This window comes from Ctenocephalides felis, unplaced genomic scaffold (genome assembly GCF_003426905.1).
Source record: "Ctenocephalides felis isolate EL2017-DRISC unplaced genomic scaffold, ASM342690v1 CF-g0.4_SCAFFOLD_01886, whole genome shotgun sequence".
NCBI classification, from domain to species: Eukaryota; Metazoa; Arthropoda; class Insecta; order Siphonaptera; family Pulicidae; genus Ctenocephalides; species Ctenocephalides felis.
This window is the reverse complement of record NW_020538040.1, coordinates 38196364-38199500: the sequence shown is the minus strand read 5'-3', so window position 1 is coordinate 38199500 and position 3137 is coordinate 38196364. Positions and strand designations below refer to the sequence as shown.

Genomic DNA, 3137 nt, shown 5'->3' with positions numbered 1-3137 from the left:
TTCAATGTAAATGTCTAACGTAGAAACGTCAACATATGACACTAAATGAATGATTCTTTTGTTTTTAAAAAATACTTTTGTTGTATCGAATATCCTGTTGACCCGAGTGATTTGTATGTTGTGATATTAAAATTGAAGTTCTAATTTACTTAAAACAATGCATCGAAGTGACGGTTTGGTGCAACGTAAAAATGTGATTCGCGACAGTGAAGGAGTGGCTAAAGATTCTACGGATTTTGACGATAAAAAAAATGATAGAGATGACGCAGATGATGGAGACTCGAAGGAGACTCGTTTGACTCTTATGGAAGAAGTTCTACTTCTAGGATTAAAAGATAAAGAGGTTAGTTGTTGCAAGAGTCTTGACATCCTGTGTGAGCACATCCTGCTGTTATAGATAAAAATTCTATTTCATTCACCAACACACATCTCTATAATTCATGTAGTAACATGCTCTTGAAATGTTTACTCGTAGATTATAAATTTTATATGCCGATTTATTAATATTCAAGATAACGTAGGCCTCCTGTTTACTGATATATAAAACGTAGCTTATAAGATAATAATTGAGGCATTGTTCCCTTGAATTGTTAATTTGTCCTATAGGAAGTTCTACAAAAGAAATTATATAAGTGCTATGTTAATAGTTTTAATAAGTGAAAGGTACATATACAATATTATGTGTGCTTATGTACAATTAAAATAATTGCAGTAAATTATGTAATTTTGATCATATGGAATTTTTAAATGTTTGTCAATATGATCAATTTTAGTACTGCATGATTTAAAAGTTAGCAAAACATTTAAGCGAAGACAATTCAATAATGATAATAATCTGGTAAGCTGATTTTAAAGTCAGCAATACCATTTTCAGTCTTATTTATGTTAAAGGATTCATAGATTAGTGCTGAATATGCACTTTTTTTACGATATGCTGATGTGTCCAAAATATTTCATAATAATATTTTTGGTTTATTAGACATTTTCTTGGGAAACTTCCCATGAATTATTTGATTCAGACATTGTTACTGAGCAGCTGGGTTATTATGCATCTTTATGATATATTATTTAAAAATTGTTTCTTCCTAATCATTGATCAAACCTTTGTTCACAATTTTTTATGTTATGCTGCAAAATCTTCCTATATATTTTTTTAATTTATTATGCATCTTTTAATACACTTCATTTTCTCAAAATTTATCCATGTTGTCTTGGGATATTAATAAATGTCCCAAATAAATTTTTGTATTACAATGGTGTTCTGTATTCGAATCAATTTTATTATTTTTCATAAATAAAGTATTATTTCACATGTACATAAATTTCTTTTGGTTAATTATCATGAGTTATTAGATTCAGATATAATTACTGGGAAACTGGTCTAATAAATAATATCATGATGGTATATTAATTAAAAATTGTTTTTTGATTGATCATATAAAGAGTGCACATCTTACAATGGAAATTTTTCCAATAATTTTGTTGAAATAATATATTAGCTGATAGCAATAATATATTAGCTGTTAGCATATAGCATTGCAGATATATTACCAAATTTTGACTGCACATGTAACAAAGTTACTGCTACATTTTGAAAGACGTCTTAACTTGTTATTTTGCAGAGATATTACCGAATGTTGACTGCACATTTAACAAAGTTACTGCCACGTTTTGAAAGATATCTTAACTTGTTATTCCGCAGAGATATTACAAAATGTTGACTGTAACAAAGATACTGCTACATTTTAAAAAATATCATAACCTGTTATTTTGCAAACTGGTATGCACCCACAAGGGTTTACCTTATTGTTGCATTGAGTGTTTGCGCAATGAAGCATATTTTAATATTTTATTCAGTAATTTGATTATCTAAATTTGTATTAAAATGGTGTGAATTTTTCATTGATATATATATATATATATATATATATATATATATATAGTTTAAATTATTTCTGCTTAGGGTTATACCTCATTCTGGAATGATTGCATTTCAAGTGGTCTTAGAGGATGCATATTAATAGAATTAGGCCTACGTGGACGTGTGGAATTGGAAACTGCTGGTATGAGGAGACGTGGTTTACTTTCAAGAAAATTAATACTTAGGAGTGACACCCCAACTGGTGATGTTTTACTAGATGAAGCACTGAAACATTTGAAAGATACAGATCCTCCTGAGTCGGTTCAAAGCTGGATCGAGTACCTCAGTGGTAGGTTATAGTATTATTAAATTTTAGAACTGTTTGGCAATGTTGTAAAATATTTATTGTGAAAGGTGAAACATGGAATCCTTTGAAGCTACGCTATCAGTTGAAAAATGTGCGAGAGCGTTTAGCAAAAAACTTGGTTGAGAAGGGAGTACTGACTACGGAAAAGCAAAATTTCTTGCTATTTGATATGACAACCCACCCATTAACTGACAATGTGACAAAATGCCGACTTGTAAAAAAGGTCTGTGCATCTTCACGTTCTATAATGATTTTAATTCTGAATTTGTTGTTTCTTATAATTTTACTTGTATAGATTCAAGATGCAGTACTTTCTAAATGGGTGAATGATGCTCAACGTATGGATAAGAGGATGTTGGCTTTAATCTTTCTAGCTCACGCGTCTGATGTTCTTGAGAATGCTTTTGCTCCCTTAAATGATGATGACTATGAATTAGCAATGAAAAGAGTGAGGGAGCTATTAGATCTGGATTTTGAGCAAGAGTCCCTGAAAAACAATACTTGTGAAGTTTTGTGGGCAGTATTTGCTGCATTCACTAAGTAAAAGGTAGATTAACATGACCATTAAGAGAAGGTTACAACATGTTAGAGAAGTTGTGGTATGGGCAGATATTTTAAAATAAAAATAAATATATAAAACCAATATTATTTTATTGGTAAAGTTATATTGAATGTAAATTTTGTATCATAGTTTCATAGAATAATAATTACCCCCTAAGAATAAAATTCAAGTAAGAACAGATGATTGTAAATGAAGCCATTGCACATAATTTAATGGTATTTTGATCATTGGCTTTTGCACTAGATTAATTTAAATTGACACTTGGAAACATAGCTAATTGAGTTATTGATCAAATTTTTATTTTATGTATAAAAAATGGTTATTTAAAAATAGTTTGCACTTTAGAA

At 29.6% G+C, this 3137-nt stretch overlaps 1 protein-coding gene across 1 annotated transcript; it reads left to right on the top strand.

The window, feature by feature from the left end:
- LOC113377271 (Golgi phosphoprotein 3 homolog sauron) lies at nucleotides 1–3137 on the top strand. Its single transcript, XM_026617526.1, has 4 exons — nucleotides 1–343; nucleotides 1964–2210; nucleotides 2276–2451; nucleotides 2524–3137. Exons 1-4 carry the CDS (start codon nucleotides 158–160, stop codon nucleotides 2770–2772), a joined length of 858 nt encoding a protein of 285 aa, XP_026473311.1. The 5' UTR covers nucleotides 1–157; the 3' UTR covers nucleotides 2773–3137.